We start from the raw sequence: 18,801 nt of genomic DNA, 5'->3' as shown, positions 1-18,801 counted from the left end.
CTGATTTGAACAGTGTTTGCCCGAGTATATTGCTGACTTGTTAGCTGAAAATGTTTACTTTATTAGTACCACAATTCAGTTTTTGAAACAACACCACAGTCAAACAAACATGAAAACAACTACCAGCCAAAACCCCCACACCCCCCACAAAAGTGAAAAGCAGCCCACAGAACTGTAGCTCTGGAGTGTCACACCCTTTATACAGGCATAGGTAGAATCATTAGTCTAGGAGTTTTGATGTGTATACAAGTTCAAGGTGTTAATTATGATTTTTTGTTCCCTTCTGCATTTCTCTCTAGCATGCAAGGCCTTAGTGATAACAGCAAGTATCCTGAGAAGAGCCCAGCCATCCCTGTATCACACACTGGAGCTTAGCTGCAGCAGAGGAATTCTTCCAGCACATTTGCTAGACCAGGTTTTGCAGGCACAGACATTCCCAAATTCATTAGTCCCTTTGATAGTGCCTGGATCACACAGGTATTAAACAGCTCAGTGCAGTTCAGGATTTAAATAACACTTTGCTTCTAAATATTTGGGTGTGCTCCATGAACTTTAGCAATATGCACAGGCAGCTTAGAAAGTCAGGTGGGGATTTTCCAAGAGCATGATTTTGAATCTAGATACAAAAAACAACAGTAGAGAGTTTTGTTCCAATGTTAAATTTAGAAATCTGAAATACCAGAACAAAATTAAAATCAAGAAGTTCCTATGATTTCTCACCTCTAGCTCTCAAAAATTTGAGTGTGAATTGGCAGTCTCTGACTTATGGTTAATAACAGATTAGGTCATTAAGCAGTGTGATGATTCTAAAAATAGCAAGAAAGTATACCCTTCATTTTATGATTTCAGTTGTATGGATAAATATGGGGACTTTTTATTTTAGAAATATGCCTTATTCTAATTAAATAGTTATAAGCAAGTTACACTGGTATACTTTGCGTGGCAGTAAGGGGCAAGGAAGAGTCTGCAGCAACACAAGAAACTCAAATATTGTTAAAAATGGAATTTGATATATAAAGGTTATGTCTTTAATTTTAAACCTTGCTACTTTTCATCCAGCTCTCCATTTAAGAAGTACAATTCATGTGTATTCAGTATTTAATGTCATTTATTCCCATTTTCCTTGTACTTGAGCTGGATTTTGCTTTTGATTATTAACACTTGATTTGACTTGTCAAATTTGAAGCTTTCTGCTTTTTTTTCTATTTAAACAAGTATTTCCATCCCCATTGTTTTTAACAGATTTGTCCAGAAAAAATGTTCACAGAGAATCCATGGAAATTAAATGAAAGTAACAAAGGTATTTGTACACAAAAGTTCATTATTTAGATGTTTGTGTTAGACCATAATCACTGACTAGGAAATGAGTGAGGAGAAGATGATCGTAAATAAAAGTTACAAATAGTCTCTGCTGAGCACGACTGTGGAATAATCAATGTACATTAGACAATTATCAGCTGAATAACGGGAAAAACAAAAGTATGTCTGTGCTGTGTGCCAGCTGCAATAGTGAACAACCATTTTTTAAAAAGATGAGGATGGCTTATGTGATTGAAGTGTGTTTGCACAAAGGCTCCTGCCCTCCCTCTTACACACACTCACAAACCTCCATCAGCAAACAGAAAATGTTACCAAGCGAAGAGACCCCCATGCTTGCGTCATAGAGCTTTAAATAGATCCTTTAGTCAAAGGTGGCATGTGAAAATACATTCATCTGCCAAAATGTACAGGGTACACCATCAAGCTCCCATTCTCCCACGTGTACAGATTCTTGTCCCGCAGACTGTACGAAAGCATAGCAAGAACAGACTGGGAAGACCGTAACTCAAACCTTGCATCAATCTGCTTCTCTTTCAGTAAATCAAAAGCAAAACTTACTGTCATGTCCTTGGTGTCAGTAACATACAGAATGCCACATGCTATGAATGCATTACCAGCCTTGGACTTAGGGTAGGTGGTATTGATGATCCGAATGACTGAAAACCTTTCTTCATCAATGTGTGCTACCATTATAGTTTCATCAGTGCTTGAGGCATATATAATCCAGAGACCCTTCTCATCCACTGCTATGTTGAAATACGTCTTGGAGTTAGAGAAGAGGTAGTTCCGGCCATGGTGTAAGGCATTTTTCATGGGCAGGGTGCCCACTGAGGCCTTATCAAGCCCGAATCTGAAATGAGATACAGCAGGGATTCAGTAGGAGTGAGCAGAACTCATCTCCACACACATGGGGTGGGGAATCACTGATAGAGGTGCTGTTGAAAATACTGGTTCAAGGACCATTCTGATGTCTTTTAAGATTAAAATCTCAAAGAACCTTCCAAAACATCAGGAGAAAATTCCAAATAATAACAGTCTGAAAGGTGCACAAGAGCATGGATTTGCTTTGGTAGGTTTCACTTTATTTAGTCTATGAGCTTTATTATCACTAGGATGAAAGAAGCAACTAAAAGGAATGGGTATGAAGAAGAATGGGATACCAGGTGAAGGCCCAAAATTGGCAAGTGGAATCTGTACAAAGTTTGGTTTTGACTAGGTGGGAACTAAAGGGAGAAAATGTGATTGACCAAAGCAGCATGAATTCTGGGCAGCTTCACCTAGTCTTAGCGTTCCTCTGATGAAAACAGTTAAGATAATGCAGTGATTTACTCAAGCTGACATCAAAGGAATAAAAATTCTACTTTTGCAGAGCCAAAATTGTGACCTTATGCTGGCCTCAATGGGACAGCCTGCATACTTCCATCTCTGATGTATAAAATTGTTTTTATTCCTTGAAATTCCATAGTAGGTTGATAATCTGAGGGCAGGAGCAGTGAGCAGCTAAATCATGTTCCTCTACTGGTTTAGGAGGGTAATCAGCTCCTCCTGAGACACATCTGCTGTCAGCACTTAATCACCCAATAACACTGCTGCAGCAAAGGCAGGGAGAGCGTGGCTTCATCTTTTTAAATAATGCCCTCTGCAAAGAAGCACATTTCAGTGTCTGACTTCTCTCTCACTCTATATCTCCGTCCTTCAAATAGAGGAAGGAAAAACACTGCTCAATAAAGGAATCTGCTACACTTACAAGACAGGCTTAATCACAGGCACAGTTCAGATCCAGGAACATAGAATGCTGAAAGGTCAGTTTTTCTGTTCAAGCTGCATTGATGCATCTATTGGAAAAATCATTCTAAGAAAAGTCAGGAATAACCAATTTAGATTGTTCCCCTCAGCTTTTGTAAAACTCACATCTGCAGCAACTCCATATTCCAGCAGCATGTTTGTGCAGTAAAAAAAACAGTTAAAGGCTGGAGAAGATTTGAGAAATGCACGTGTCAATCCTGTTAATCTTGTTAATTGCTTCACATCTATAAATAACCTCATGCAAGGGGTAGAAGGACAGCCCTTAACAGGACTAGCTGCTCAGAAATGCAGACTTTTCTTCAGGATTCTTTTCTATAAAGAGCCAACAAGATAGAAAGCATCTCAAGACTCATTAGAAATGCACAAATTCTGAAGCACACAACACCCTGTCATTTCCTGTTTTATGTGAAAATCCTGAAGGGAGCAAAGAAGTGAGGCTTCATTCCCAGGTTCTCTTGGGCTCCCCCAGTTAAGGATAGCCCAGCCTGGAACTCCAGATGGTTCCAAAATTCTTTAATCTTCTGATGTCTTGGGGTAAATAACAAGATATAGTGTAATAGTTTCATCAACCACCAGAACTCAAGCTATAGACACTTTCCTGATCACTAATATCAATGAAGTCAATCAAAAATAACAAAGGGATAGTAAAGCATGTTATGAAACAAAGTGAAAAGAATGAAACAATCACAGTGTTGGGGGTCTGACCATCATGAGAAAACCTGCCAAAGGTCAGACCTAGTCTACCAGCTTCTAAATGTGTGACAAGAAACTCCTTTTGAATGTTTTTTTTCAACATTTGCAAAATGGACTAACCAGATCCTCACCTATAATTTCCACTAAAACAATACAGAAATTCCCAGAAGCTTTTATGGAGCCCAAAATCAAGGATTTCACTGTCACAGAATCCATAGTGCCTCATACTGTCTGTGCTGAAGAAGAGAGTGAAGAACAGAACAGAAATGCCATTCCATAGCAGCTCCTTGAGACGATTTGAAAATTCCACTAATAGTTTGTGTTCATCTGGAGGTGAAGGCATTTCCCAATTAACAGTATCCAAGCAAAGGTGAGGAGTCTCTGCCCTATCACTGTGTATTGCTTAGACAGTGATGGTCTTTTACAGACCACCAGAGAAAACGCTGGAAAATATTAAAAGGAGGCTGCCAGAAAGTGAGCTTGTGCTTGGCAGGATAAATATTATAGAATCCTTGCAGCTTGCTCACATTCCTTGGCATCCACATGAATATAGGAAGGCAGCACTCACACCTGCTTGGGAACAGACATCAAAGTATAGTAAATGTTCTTGGCTCAGACATCAGAGTTGTGTAAGAACTTGAAAGCACAAGCAATCTTTCACTTGCCCTTGGACTCTTTGGCTCTTCCCACATGGTGAGATTTTGGGGTTGATTTGTATTGTTTGTCTCTGTCCTCGGTAGAAACTGAAACGAGATGTAATTCCCAGTTCCAGTTCAGGGAGATACATCAGGAAAGTAGCAGAAACTTCTTCTTATGAGGAAATCAATCACTGGAGCCACTCCTCCCCGTGGAACGTGTAGTTCTCCAGGTCGCCCTGTCCTCAGCAGGTGCCTCAGTGCATCCCTCTGTGCCAGCAGCATTCCCTGCTGCCTCCAGCCAGAGCAGAGCACAGCACAGCAAGGGCTCTGCACAGCTGAGTTTCATGAGCGGGCCACAGTCACAAAACCACCCACCTATGCCTCCCACACTGCAGCTGAACCACTTCTGACTCAGATGCAGGTAGATGCACAGCTTACTCTTCTAAATCTAATCCCTTCTTCTGGTACTCAAATTCCTTAGTCAGTTCTCACTTCTTTCTTGTGATTATGAACACAGCAAAGAATCCAAGCTGAAGAACACCCACAGCAATGTAATGTACAGTAGAACTGTTGGATGCCAGGATAGCCAAGAGGAGAATCTGTTGTCCTCTGTGCACGTGGCACATTGCTCATCCTGGGGCCCCTCTCTGACATGGTAACTGCAGAGGTGAACCCGAGACAGAGCTGAACAATGCCTAAAGAACTGTCACAGCAGAGTAGTGGTCCAGGGCTACTCCCCCAGCTTCCCTCCTCCCACATCTGCATGCACAAGTGGGAGGCTGGTACTGTACTTTAGTTACAGGCTGGAAAGAATGAGTTGTTCTGTTCTGGGAAGAGCTCTGAACCATTTCTCCATTCTTCCCATTTAGGCAGGGCCAAAAAGAAACACAAAATGCTACAAGAATGGTCTGCTTTCTGAGGTTCACCTCTGGCACTAACCCATCGCTCCTTCTCCCACAGCATCACTTGTCTTAGGCCAGCTATCTTTGACTTACTTCAGAATGTCATTGGTTCCTCCCTTCTGATAGTAGAGATGATTGTTTTGTACTGCATGACCACATCCATAGAAGAATCCTGTGATGTTAATGATCCTGTAGCTGTCATTCAGCAAGGCATTGGAATTTTCATATTCTTTTATATAGTTTCCTAAAAAAAGGGGAAAACTTGTTTAAAGAAAGGATTATCATTTGGTTCATCTAATTTTGAAATCTCTATCCTAAAGTTCAGTCTCTACTGAAAGTCTGTTTCAATCAACTATCTGACAGATAGCAATTGTGTTTGCATTTTCAATAGTGATTCTACTTGCTGGAATGTGAGAAAAGAATCCAGAGACACCCAAAAAAATCTAGAGAGGAGATGTTAAAGAGCCTGCTTTCCACAGACCTAACGGGCCCTCATTCTGAACGCAGTTGTTGGGTATGCAGAAATATTTCCTTTTCCCACTTAGGTCCTGGACATTTTCCGGCTCTAAATGTAGCTTATGCAGCATCTGACTCATTTTCATGCCTAGCTAAATGAAAAGGCAAAACTCTCAGCTATAATTTAGGGAAGTAAAGCCATAGGAAACAGAAACTCTTGAAAGAAAAGGATAAAAAGCCATGAACAATAGGCATTTACACTTGGATTAGTTAAAAAAAAAACTATTTTCAAATTCTGATGTTGACTCTGAAAATGTCTAAAGATACTACAAATGCCTGCAGCTGTATGTATAGTCAAGTATTACACAGGTAATATAGAAAATATTCTTGAAAAGATGTGGGTAAAAACTCATCATACTTAGGAGTTTAGGTTGAAGGGATTAAGGAAGCGATGTCAGGGTAACAATGGATTTTTGGTCAGTGACTACGACTAAAAATACCTGAAAAATGCATGGTGAGCCAAATCCTTTCATCACTTATGTTTGCAGGTTCCCGCATCCAGGTTCCAAACGTTTGCTGTACACTGACAAAGTGCACAGGACTTCCTACAGACGTTATGACACATTCTAGTGGAGGAAAAAGGCACATGTCCATGATCTGTGACACTGAGAGGGAAAGCAGCACTTAGGTCACACTTTGTAGCAGGTTACCAGCTTTTTTTGAAGGACTGGGGGTTCTGTCTTCAGCTTTTCCAGCCAGGGTATCATCGTTTGGTACAGCACATGTCTCACCTAGAGTCGAGGGAGAAAGAAAAATGGCATGTTTTAGCTTATTTGACATGACAGATGGGCACATCAGTGACTCCACAAAAATGAAGGAATGACTACTGGGATTTTGCTTCATCTGGGGAAAAAAAAATGCTTAGGTTGGTCTGGTCAAAAAATGAGATAAGAAAAGACTTGCTCTCACTTCTGCCAAGGAGATGGAGTGTTCAGGCTGACAGTCAACTTTGAGGAGTAACTAATTAAAACAACAGATTTAGTTCCTTAGCTGTGAATTTCTGAGTAGCCACATAGGAAGACAGAGTTGCCCCTTTTATGAGATAACTTCAGACAGCTGAGGTAGCTGGCAAATAGCTGATTTAGCAGTAAGACCAAAAGCATTTTCTTGGGAAGGGGGGTGATGGTTAAACTCTAAAACTTCATGCCCAAATCCCCACACACCAGCAGAGAGGGTGGATGCTCATGCTGCTGATGCCCCAGACAGCAATAAAGCACTAACACATGCACTGAGTGCATAGTGCACGAGGTTGGCATCCACACCACAAAAGAAGCAGGGTGAAATACTAAGGGAGATGACACATTGTATTATTTACACACACAGAAATGGTTCACATTAGAATCAAATGCCTAGAAATATCTTTCCTCACCCTGCAACAATTTAAGGACTAACTGGGTGGATTTTCTCTTAGCATTTACTGTTAATGCCTGAATTAAATTATTTATAGACCCTTTTCTATAAAGCCAGGTATCTCTTCTGCTCTTAAAACAATGTGCCACATTTCAGTTTGCTTAGAATGAATAACCACATAGAACAGTTCTCAGCTTTTGGCTGAGGGTTTTCCTGATTTCATTGCAGCCTTGTTTTCTAATTCCATTCTTAACTTTGATCTCCAGCATTTCACACTGCTTGACACACAGGCTGCAAATTTTTTTAGACTTGGATTTGGATTGTTGCCTTCTAATATGTTTCTAGGATTTACAGATCTGTGATGAAAGTAAGTGACAAAGATAGTTAAAAATAGGAAAAAACTATAAAGTAAAGCTGCAAGGCTACCATGACATTCAGGAAAGAAAGGACAGATAATACTGCATTGTTGTTTTCTCCTTTAGGTCATATCCTCCTTTTGTTCATGCAGAAGAAAATTACTCCAAGATAGAGCAAGAACAACATGTATATTTCTCCCATCCATTATCTAGGGCGTTTGGTGAGGTGGCGCTGGAAGTTTGCAAGTGATCACAGTGTTTCTCCAAGTAAGGCACAAACAGTCCACCCAACCATGGTAAGCTGAATGCCTACAGCTAGAATTACCAATCCCTCAAGATCCCCTTCCAGCTTCTGATCCTGAAATATTGCCAGAATATTTCAAAAAACAAAATCACCCAGCAAAAATTATAAATTGCAACGCACAAGTTGATTTTCTTGGGCTGAGTCTAATGGCTGCAGCTGACTGAAGGAGCAGTTCCCTGTACAGTAGTTTATCTAAAACTATAGAGTAGTCAAGGGCCAGGTCAGTGTTTGTAGCAAAGCTGAGTGCACTATTTGCCTTTGAGAATATTTGCAACACTTTCACAGCTGCATGGATTAGAAAACAACTCAAATTAAAGAGACAGTTTTCAATCAGAGATTCTTATGGGAAATTTTCACTACTTTCTTTCCATCAAAAACCAAGATAAATATCCTGCTGATTCCTATCATAAAATATTCTGGTTGAGAGTTAATGGAGTTTACAAGACATTAAGACTATTCATTTGGTCTGTTGGGGGAAGGTGGGGAGGATGGAGCAGAGATGTTTTGTTTCTTTCAGAATTCACTAACAGTACCATAGAGAAAAAATATACCTGCACTTCCAACTAATTATTCTCTTCTCTTGAAGAAATTAAGTTTTAACAGATTAAAAGTTTAATTTGAAAAAGCCAGGCTTGTATTCTTATGCAATAAGTTAATTACAGTTGTAAATCAGCATATATATTCTCTTTCCTTGAAAGAGAGATGAATATTTAATTACAAAATCTGGATTATTCATTGAATTTCGGTAATAAGATCTCATGGTTTGCTGAGTCATGAAACACAAAACTCATTGAGGAAGGTCTCATCTTTATTTGAGTGTAACTCCCATTTTCACACTGTGATTTAAAATCCATCAGAAATCCATCAGATAGCTTATCCTCCAAAGCATTTCATTTTGCTTCAACACTCGAAAAGAGCCCACCTGAGCAAATGGCCCTGTTATCTCCTACAACAGTTCATGCGTTTCTGAATTTCAAATAAGATGAGATTTCTGCTCCAGCTCTCTCCTGTCCATTGTAAGGAGCCTCTCTGGGCTCTGTTCTGACACTTCAATATCCAGAATCAGGGGTTTATATTTATAGCTAAAATTAAAAATTCATTATTTAAAAGCCAAAAATTTCAACTGCATTGCTCTTACTTTCCAAATTTACCCCATCTAATAGAAAACACCATTTGTAAATGCTCTGCCTGAGCATGAGCACAACACGATTTAAGGACCAATATTGTACTGAGGGTAAGGGTAACCTGCTGCCTTATTCAAACTCTATTTCAGCAAAGCACTTGAGCACACGTTCAGCTTTAAGCAGTTCTATCAATGCCAGCAAAATGAAACACATGCTTACTGATCTGTGAGCCTTGAAGCAATGGTTTAATCTTGAACCTGTTCATGACACAGGAAAGAACACTGGGAAGCACCAACCTGTGCATTTGCTGCTGTAGATGTTCTCCTGAAGCTCTGCTTTGGCTTTACCTTTACGTTTACCTGGAGGCCCTGGGGGTCCAGGAGGCCCAGGGAGCCCAGGTGGGCCAGGCTCACCTTTTGCACCTGTGTACAAAACACAGTGTCAGGACACAGGAAAGCAGGAACCCTGCAGAGAGCTGTGCATGTCCACAGGACATCCACAGAACAGCCTCTCTTAAGAGGTTTCTGAGTACAGAAGATGGTGCCATAAACTCTCTGAAATGCTGGTTGTTAGAAGGTGAACCAGCCAGAACTTCACAAGGTGTGGGACATCAATTCTGTCTGCATTTTATCTGTCTGGATTACAGGCCCATTAGAGAGTTACAAAGTATTGTTGCCTTTTACTTACTGTATTCTAAGACCTCAATTTCAGATGCTACACTGCTGTAATTTTACACAGCTGCTTCACGTATTCCTGAGTGGGAATCTGCCCCTCATTTTCTAATAGAAAAATAAAACTAAGCTGAAATAAAGAGCAGGAGGAGGTTGACTGTATGAAAGCATTTTGGAAAGGGTGAAATTCACATACACCTCAACCCAAAGGCCAAGCAGAAAGGTTTTTGTGAAGACTTGCCTTGCAAAGAGAGCAATCTCCTGGGCACAGCAATACTCAGGCTTCCCTATGGATATAGCCCACATTTATACAGGTTGCTCCTGCCCTTGCAGGTCACATTCATGCTTCAGAAGTGGAGCATATCTCTTCCTGCCAAGTACACTGTTGTGAGAGACCTCCCAAGAGCACTCCTCCATACCTTCTAATATCACATCATTGTTGGCATCCCCCTTTTGTCCCTTGGCTCCTCTTGCACCTTTTCCTCCTGGCATACCATCCTTGCCAGGTAAACCCATTTCTCCTGGTTCTCCTTTCTGTCCTTGATCACCTTTTGGTCCTGGCAAACCTAGAAATAAAAAACATTTCAGTATCAAGGGCACTGTCCAGTGTTAAGCACCAATTAATACATATTTTTACTACAAACCAAATTCACTCTAGTTATTTTTTTCACCTGTATTTAGCTGGATAGCTGTAATTTGTTTGGATTTCAAAGCAGCATTGTAAACTAATATGAAGGGAAACTGTACCTATTTTCCCTCTTCTTCCATTTATTCCTGGTTCTCCCTTTTGTCCTGGTGTGCCTGGGACTCCATCTGATCCATTGTAGCCAGGCAGTCCATGAAGTCCAGGAGGCCCTGATCAAAGCAAACAGCACAACTGAATTCTCACTGCTGAATGCAGTTTATCCCTATATCTGCTATATTTACATGCAGTATGTTTATATCTATAGTTGAACCCCAGCAAAACATAACTCATATTTTTCTGATACAGAGAATTACTCCAAGGAGACCCACAGGATAAGCAGCACAGAAAGAAAACAAGTAACCATTCATAATACAGCCTTGCAACCACCTGAGTGAGAACTGAGACAGAATTAAATAAGAAGGGAGGAAAAGTTATGGGGGAGGTGGGAGGGTGTAATCAGTAACCAATATTTTTTAAAAATATGGTTTTTGTGTTAAATTATAATATCTGCTTCCCTGGGGGTTTAATGTATAGACTCATCTCCTCATCTAGATGTTACTTAAACATCTGAATTTGGTTTTGATCAAGTGTTCTATTCCCTCTACTAGAAAACTAAAATGTCTAAAACCTCCCCTCTCTCAGAAGGGGTATGAGCTGACTTAAATACAAGCATTATAAAGGCAGGCAAACATTCAACCCTACCTTAATCTAATTAGCAAAGGAAGACAATTTTGGGAGAGATGCATTTCTATATTTCAATATTTTGTACCAGCAACTGTTTCAATTAGCCCCAAATGTTACTGCAATTGTCCTAGTGTCTTACCTGGGGGGCCTGGGGGGCCTACAACAAGAGAAAAAAAAGAAAGAAGAAATGGTGAGTTTAACCTAACAAGAAAATGAAGCAATTCCAAACTGAACTGATTAGAACTAGATCAGAACAGTAAAAGGGGAAGAAAAGACCTTAAATTTCAAAATTAACATCTATCTATTTAACTGCTTTTTGTTATAAATAACTACCTGAGCATTAGCAGTAACTCCGACTTACCAAAAGAGTAACACATTGACATGTAAATGTTTTGCTTTTTTCAAATTTCAGTCGAAAAAGGTTTGACAACAACACCTGCAATGTACCCTCACTGTCAGGGGCTTTGGTGCCTTCACACAGCCTTGGATGCAAGATACCTCACAGTCAGTACATTTCCTCTATGTAAGTGTTCTCCAAAAACTTGTTCCAGTAGAAGAATACTGGCTTTGCAATACTGATGAATGTCACAGTTAAAAATCCTGGTGAAAATACACATTAAAAATTCATGCCACACTTCTCCGTGTTTTACAGATATTTCATTGCAGTTCAGGATTCAGGCTATTTAAATAGGAGAAAAAAAAGACACCAGACCAAAGGCTACCAGACACTCTTCACCAAACCCCATAAAACTTTTCACACCTCCTCCTGTCTCAGCCATCAGCAGCTCCAGGTCATCGCTGGTGACATGTGAGATATCCTGCAGCTGAGGAAAATGAGTGTTCACTAAGCTCCACTGCAGTTGTAATAATGGGAGCAAGTTTCTACCCCCTCCATGTTCCTCCCATGTTAGGCCTGAAGTGTGACACACACAAAAATATCATGACTAGACCTCAACTACTATTTTAAACAGCCAAAGATTTGCTTGTGAAAATTACATGAGAGAGAAATGGCTCCAAGTAGAATCAACTGAGTTCCTTAAATTCTAGCATTTATATTACGAGGGTACAGATAAGTTCCAAAGTGGTACCTATTAATCTTTTTTTTAAATTCTGATAAATAGCAGTTTTTTGACATAGTTATCACCGTCAGTTTTTTTGAAAACACTGGGTCTGTGTTCCTGGAGGTAACACGGGTGTAATGCTTGAGGCAACAAACATACCTGTTAAGCATATTCCTTTGGTGCTGTTACACAGCTCCACCATCACTCGGACCTAATATTGCAGAGAAAGTGAAGTTGAAAACAGGTTTGCTCTACCTACAGAAATAATTCCAAAACCAAAGATACAACTGTCCCTCTGTGCTTGTTAGAATGAGCTATTTAGAATTCCTTTAATACTGTGACACCATCCATCTCTTCAGGCAGTGTTCCTCTCCTAGGAATCTGTCAATAGACCTAATTTTGATCCTTACTGAAAATATGAATAGAATGTTGGGCTATCACCTAGTCATTAAATTTCACACATTACTGTGACAGGTGTGCTTGTCCATGTGTGGACTCTATCAGTGGAAGGTATTAAAAGCCAACACCAGCCAATAGAAATTACATTCAATTTTATTTCCTATTTGTATTAATGGATGGAAGCTTTTCTAATGCAGCATATGAAGGGAGAAAGATGACCTGTGTTCCAAGTAAGTAATTTCTTATCTTTGAATAACCAAGATCTGTAAATTTGACATGGACCTTCATCCACTCAAAATAATTCAAGCAAAAAGACAAGACTTTATTAAACCAACTGGAAGACACATTCATAAAGATGCTTTTAATCTAGAGTAGACTAAAATTTATCAATAGAGAAGTCATCTTTACAAAATACACAGTTCCTGGCTGGGCAAGCATTCACATTACATGTCCTGCATAATGAGAGTCAACACTAAAACATTTTGCAACTTATCAAAACAAACAGCAGAAATAAAAATATTATGACCATGAACTCTGGAAGTCCCTCAACTCTCTATGGGAAAGTCTGATTTTTGTAGCCAGAAAATAAAGGGTCACTATTTCAGGGCTGTGCAATATGTGATAACTTATAAACCATTTACCCAGAGTTGCACATCTATTCATCTTTGTACAATTACTCTGTTTACTATTAATGGAATGCACTAGTCCCAAAAGACAGAAGAAACAAGTGCAAGGCAATCTGAAAGGCAGATTGAAGTTTAATCCCAGCAAGGTTATTTGCCACTGTCAATCATTATTTTTAAAATTAATGCATCATTGTTTTCAACTGCCAAATCTAACAGACTCAAATAGAGGACAATTAGTTTGATGGAAAGTATCCTTTTGCTGCAAAACCAAACCCTATTTGACAATGAGCTCCTGTTCTGTCTGATACATACTGAGAATGTACTGATTCCAGACTGTACTGGAACAATATATTTAAAATTTTAGTCTCAATTTAAATTGGCTGAGAAGTGCTAACTGGTTTTGAATATCAGAATATGCTTGTTTTCTTCCCCTCACACTCCTTAAAAACACTTGGCTCCTACCCTGCAATTTGTAAAATACACATTGTCCATGTGCACTCTAATTCTTACTGCATTTTAATCTAAATAGGTCTGTTGAGGTTGTTGAAGTGATTACAGCTCGCTTTGGGGCCCTTCAATTATCTCAGCAGCACTACTTTCACCAGTCAGTGCAACTCAGGTGACAATTAAAAACCATGGCACTCAAGAAGTGCAAATAGCCTGTGACAGAACCTCCAGCTTAGCTATGAAAGATGAGCAGACCATTTTCAGCCAGCATCATCACTAAGAAAAGCTACAGATAAAAATATATTATTTAAATGCTAAAATCATAGTTTCTCATGGAGAAATGGTGGGGGGGAAAAGAAAAAAGATAACCTAAAATATGAAACAACAACTCAGATAATTGGTAGCCACCAAAAGCCACCACCTCTTGCACGGTCTTAAATCACACTTTGAACCTTTCTGGCCTGTTACCCTCCCATCAGTCTTTCTGCAGCAGCAGATTTTCCAATTTCCTGTTTTTACTCTCTTACAGAATAAATATATGTACACACAAACACATAAACAGGCCCTGAACAAAAAATATACTCCTGTTATTAAAGCTAACATAGGATTTTTGGTGCCTATGGTTATGGTTATCTCAAAGTTTCATGAACAGTGGCCACAACAGATGTGTCCTGGGCAGGGGCTGTGCAGAGCAGAGGGACACTGATACCTGCAGTGCCCCTGCAGAAATGCCCCCCTGCCAGAGAGAACCTGCTCAGGCCAAGCCTCCATTCAGGCCCACACTCAGCAGGGCTGGAGTGTCATTCCAAGGCCCACCAGTGTAGCAGGGGTCATCTCACCAGCTCTAAGGAGCTTTGTCTGACACTACAAAAGTAGCCAAGTCTTCAAATTACATTAGTGGGAGTTCGATTCAAAATACAGAAATGCAGGAGTGGGAGGAGGGGGTGCTTAAATATTTTTAAGGATTTTTTTCCCCTTGAGCAAGTGATTCTGCGCACAGTTACACACTCTTCTGAGCAGCAGCCAGAATGAAAAATGTTTGATGGGAGTTTTGTAAGAACAAAAAGGCATCAAACCCTCTCAGGCAAATCCCTGCAGGATGCACAGATTTGAATGAAGCCCATCACACACAGCAGTAATCACAGTGGACGTTTAGAGGCACAAGGGCACAGTCTGGCCACACGCTGTTAAAATACACAGCACGTGCTCAGTGCCATTGGGAGAGGGCAGCAAAATTCATGTAATCCATCCGTGGTACCTGCTGACAGCAGAGCAGCACTTTTAATGGCCACTGTCAAAATTATCCAGACACCAACTGCAACTAATGACTGCAGTCTGAGCACCTAGCAGTAACTGGCATTGGCACTCTCCAAGCCCTGTCAGGATCAGAATCCTTTCCCCAATGATTTTGTTTGTGGATCCTTTGAACTCAGAGAAGCAATTCATATCAGACAGAGCAAAACAAACTGTGGCTGCTAAACTCAGGGATGACTTCTTAAAATAAGTTATTTTAAAGACAGTTTTGAGTACACAAACATGTGATTTCACAGATTTTTACTTTTTGCAAAGTCTTGTACTGCAAATTCTAAACTCAAAGCACAAGGACTTAAAGGGCCGAGCTAAAAAAAAATATTATTCTAAAACCCAAACAATATCATTATCAAAACTCTATGCTTTGAATACCTGTGCTTGACACACTCATTAGCCCTAATATTAATAGAGATGTTATCACTGTAAAATGAGGACTGTAATAGTTTGTTAACAAAAATGCCGTCAGAGCATTACTGAAGAAGAATTTTCTGTAAATAATTTTTTAAACCAGCAATATTAACACATGAGTAAGAGCCTGACTGACACTTTCCTGCTTTTTCGTGGGCCTAAGACCTGCAATCTTTACTGGGACACAGTTTCCACTAAGGTTCCCTCAACAGTAATATTTTTCTTGCATTTCTTCTAGCTCAAAACTTAAAAGCTCTTTGATCTATTCAACTACATGACTTAGTTCAATTACATGACATAGTTCCTACTGAGCAAGATCATCTTTTCACTAATGTGCAAAAAACTGTGCTGTTTAGCCAGAGAAAGGACATACAGTTCTCCTGATCCATCAAAAACCACCTTAAATTTAGCACTTACTGGAAGGGCATTATCAGTTTCAAAGAGATGCGAGCTGAAGTGATGTCCAGCGCCTCATGCTGAGATGCTGAACAGCAGAAAACGCACGGGGGGGGGGGGGGGGGGGGGGGGGTCTGTTAGTGGTGTTAGTTTTAAAAACCGCAAGACTTGGAACCTGGCAGTCTGGTTATTGCACCGAAATTCTGGAATTTCGCCAAACCCGCCCCTTCCCTCCCTTTGTTGGTGTAACTGTCGTTCGTAAAGTTTGATGCCACCCTGCGAGCTCAGTGGTACCGCAGCAGCTCTGAGCCCGCAGCGTTCACCGAGCAGGGGAGGAGCGGCAGCGCTTGGGCTGCGTGCGCTCGCTCCAGGAGCGCCCTGCGCGCTGCCGGGCCCAGCCCCGGCCCTCCCCGCGGCGGGGCCGTACCGGCACCATGGAGTAGGTCAGCATCATCAGCATCTCGTCGCTCTCGGCGCGCACGTGGCCGCGGGCGCGCTCCCCGCGGCGGCTGCGCTTGGTGCGGGCGGCGGGCGCGGGCGGCAGCCCCCGCACGGAGCCGTTCCCCGCCGCCTCCAGCTCCCGCAGCGCCGCGCCGAGCTCCCGCCACTGCGCCAGCAGGAACAGCGTGCCCGCGGCGCTGAGCGCCGACAGCAGCCCCACGGCGGCCAGCAGCGCCCGCCCGCCCGCCGCCTCCATCGCCGCCGCCGCGCCCGCGCCGCCGCGCTTTTATCGCCCGCCGGGGGAGCGCCGGGGGCCGGGCCGGGCCGGGCAAGGGCCGGGCAAGGGCAGGGCAAGGGCAGGGCAAGGGCAGGGCAAGGGCAGCGGGGCCGCCGCCGACCCCTCCCGCACCTGCGCTGGACGCCGTCCCCGAAAAGCCGGGCGGGACGCGGGATGCTCTCGGTCGCTTCCAGAGGGGGATGCGCCTGGGATAGCCTGTGACCAGGCGTGATGTCAACCGCCTGACACGGTACATGGCTTTTTCCAGGTGTCAGGCAATGAGACTGCATAACAAAAAACCCTCCTGTCATCGCACAGATCCTCGACACAGATCCTGCAGCTCATACCATCACTCTCGTAAGAATTTCATACATCATTCACTGATAACAATTGACCTGTTGCTTTAGATGTTCAGGCAAGACCTTACCCAAATTACTCCTGCTAAACCTTCTGTGACGTGGGATATCTTTAATATAACAAATTTTGTTACCAGTTAATTCATAGCCAACATAAGGAAATTAATTACAGCATGTAGCAGAATCTGACTGAATACCAAGACTTCATGAAGCACAGGGAAGCTATTGAACTCAAAACACTTCTCAAAAAAGTTATTTTTAAGGCTGACATTTCAAGTCAAAGCCATGCACTTTCTTACACTGATACCCCTTCAAATCGACCTCAAGAAATTCCCAGCTTTTAAATGCCAAGTTTCCTAATAGAGAGAGCTTTGATCCTTTGTCAAAGTGACAGTTCTCTGCTGCAACTGATCACATCCATTTTGTCCCCATTCTAACTATGCCACTGACCTGTAATTCATGCTAATGCCACAGTACATTGACAGATGGACTATTAGGTCAAACCAAATCTGAATGTAATACACTCCGTTCTGCTACAGCTGCCCAAGCACAGTAGAGAAGCAGACACAGGAAAACAACTCCATCATATTAAATTTCTCATCTCTCTGAAATAAAAAAAATTACTGCAAAAAGTGCTGGTGTCCTCAGGCATTGCACTGGAGACTCCTTCCTTATGAAACTGCCATGATAGGTATAGGTAGGACAAGATGAAAGAAGAGGGAACAATCATTCCATCTCATCCCACGATGGCAGATGAGGCAGAAGAAAATCCCCATGCACCCGAAGGCGTAAGGCTTACCAGCACGGAAACAAAGAATAGTTTGGGCTGAAAGGCACCTTTATAAGTCACCTAATCCAACCCTTCTGCAGTGACCAGGTTGCTCAGAGTCCCATCTAACCTGGCTTTGAATGTTTCCAGGGATGAAGCACCTGTCACCTCTCTGGACAACCCGTGTCAGTGTTTCACCACACTTACTGTAAAATATTTCTTCCTTATATCTAGTCTAAACCTGCTCTAAGATAGTCTAAGGAATAATTACAAAACCAAATATACAAAATCTTCCTGAAAAATCATTTGAGGCTTCAGGCCTTGCCAAACTGTTCTGAAGGTATCACAAAGTTCTCCCCATACACCAATAGCCTTCCTGATGTCAGCGAAGGCTCCAAGAATAATTACATCCCACAATATACACCAAGCAGAACATTCCTGGGTGTGGAAAATCCCCTTGGCCAGGTCGGGTCAGCTGTCCTGGCTGTGCTCCCTCTCAGCTCCTTGTGCACCTGCTCACTGCCAGAGCAGGAGGATCCCACACGTCCCTGGCTCCAGGGAAGCGCTGCTCAGCCCCGGCCAAGGCGTCGCTGTGGTGGCAGCGCTCTTCTCATCACTCCAAAATGCAGCCCTGCACCAGCTACTAGGGAAACAAATAACTTTATCCCAGCCAAAACCAGGAGACTTCGCAGCTGAGGTCCTCGCTTAGCACAGAAGTGCATATTTGAGTTTTGCTTACAGTATTACTCTTGTGAAGGAGAAAGAAGAGAAAGAAGTAAGACCTTGCACAGAAATTCCCAGAAGACAGTAAGCAGGCTTAGTTTATAATTCATAGACATAACAAAATGAGTAAGAATCTATCACACCAGCAAACTAAAACTTTCTGTCCAAGAACAAATAGAACTGCACCCCAGAGACCATGCAGCACAACAAACAGCAATTCTTCATCTTTATTGTCCATTTCAGAGCATAATGATTGAGTAACAAAAGAGTATAATAATTATGAGCTACAATTTGGAGAATAACAAAAGCAATACAGCACTCTTAGCACTCTTGCTTCCCCATCTGCCTAATCTTGCAAGGTTTTCTCTGCATTACAATCAAAAAGCAATTGAATATTGTTCATTAAAAAAATGGGCCACTGGATCACTACAGACATCCTAGCCAAGGCTGCAGTCTGTCTAGAACCTGCTCAGATGGCAGAGTAGCAGAATTCTTTCCCAGGCCTCTACCTATACCACAGGTTTCTGCCAGTGTGTGC

General features: G+C 41.7%; 1 protein-coding gene and 1 long non-coding RNA gene across 2 annotated transcripts; one reads left to right on the top strand and one right to left on the bottom strand.

Annotated features, from left to right (window-relative positions):
- Positions 1-37: 37 nt before the first annotated feature.
- Positions 38-16,364, bottom strand: GLDN (gliomedin). The gene is made up of 10 exons (XM_048318327.1): positions 16,125-16,364; positions 12,270-12,321; positions 11,189-11,206; positions 10,428-10,535; positions 10,100-10,246; positions 9,306-9,431; positions 6,526-6,606; positions 6,316-6,441; positions 5,453-5,603; positions 38-2,170 (listed from the first exon to the last, which is right to left on the bottom strand). The coding sequence occupies exons 1-10, from the start codon at positions 16,155-16,157 to the stop codon at positions 1,711-1,713; spliced, it is 1,302 nt and encodes a 433-aa protein (XP_048174284.1). The 5' UTR covers positions 16,158-16,364; the 3' UTR covers positions 38-1,710.
- Positions 5,603-12,937, top strand: LOC125332927. The gene is made up of 3 exons (XR_007206670.1): positions 5,603-5,873; positions 7,708-7,877; positions 11,462-12,937. It is a non-coding gene; the product is annotated as an uncharacterized LOC125332927 (long non-coding RNA).
- Positions 16,365-18,801: the final 2,437 nt, after the last annotated feature.

This window comes from Corvus hawaiiensis, chromosome 13, assembly GCF_020740725.1.
Source record: "Corvus hawaiiensis isolate bCorHaw1 chromosome 13, bCorHaw1.pri.cur, whole genome shotgun sequence".
NCBI lineage: Eukaryota > Metazoa > Chordata > Aves > Passeriformes > Corvidae > Corvus > Corvus hawaiiensis.
Note: the sequence above shows the minus strand (reverse complement) of the source record. Positions and strands in the feature narration are given on the sequence as shown.